This window comes from Parus major, unplaced genomic scaffold (genome assembly GCF_001522545.3).
Source record: "Parus major isolate Abel unplaced genomic scaffold, Parus_major1.1 Scaffold372, whole genome shotgun sequence".
Classification (NCBI taxonomy): Eukaryota; Metazoa; Chordata; class Aves; order Passeriformes; family Paridae; genus Parus; species Parus major.
Window position 1 is genome coordinate 87038 of NW_015379296.1, and position 789 is coordinate 87826.

Consider the following 789-nt stretch of genomic DNA (forward strand, 5'->3'; position numbering starts at 1 on the left):
TGGGCTGGGGTCCCCGGTAGAGAACCGTGGGCCGGGGGTTGTGAGGGAGGGGAGAGGGGTGGATGTTCCCCCCTTGGAGCTGCTCCCAGCCCCCTCAGAATCCTCCCCAGCCCCCCCGGATCTGCCTTCCGGAGCCACCGCAGCCCCCGGTTGGCCGTGTCCCCTCTCAGGCCGTACCGCCGGGAGCGGAGCCTGGCCCTGCGGAGCAGCAGCTCGGCCCTGTACAACAACCTGGCCGTGCTGTGCCCCCCGGGCCGGCCCCCGGCCCTCGGAGCCGTGCACGGCACCACCCTCAGCCTGCTGGGCAGCGAGGGGCCCCCCCGGCAGCTGCAGGCCCGGGGAGGGGGCTCGGCCCTCAGCACCCCGCTGCTCACACAGGTGAGGGATGGGGAAATCTTCCGTCTGTGGGGTGGGACACGGTCCTGGCACTGAAATGGGGCAGGGGACCCCAGTGCCAGAGGGTGGGGAGGGAAAAGGAGCCCCCTGAAGGGTCTAGGGAGATCTGGGGGGGTCACCATGCCAGCGGGGACCCTCCTGTGGGAACATCAAACACACCAGGACTGACCCCCAGGACGGGGGGTCAGGGGGTCCTGTTGCAGGAGAATATTTGGGGGCCTCCAGGAGGAGATTTGGGGGGCTCCTGTTGCAGAAGGAGATTTGGGGGGCTCCAGGAAGATATTTGGGGATTCCTGTTTCAGGAGGAGATTTGGGGGGCTCCAGGAAGGGTCTTGGGGGTGCTCCAGGAGGAAATCTGGGGACTTCTATTCCAGGAAAAGGGTTTGGGGGGTT

At 67.3% G+C, this 789-nt stretch overlaps 1 protein-coding gene across 1 annotated transcript in view; it reads left to right on the forward strand.

The window, feature by feature from the left end:
* Window positions 1-789, forward strand: part of WDR54 (WD repeat domain 54) — a 5134-nt gene that overhangs the window by 457 nt on the left and 3888 nt on the right. Inside the window, exon 2 of the mRNA XM_015616205.3 lies at window positions 171-378. Within this exon, the coding sequence (XP_015471691.1) occupies window positions 171-378 (208 nt within the window). The remainder of the gene's footprint in view (window positions 1-170; window positions 379-789) is intronic.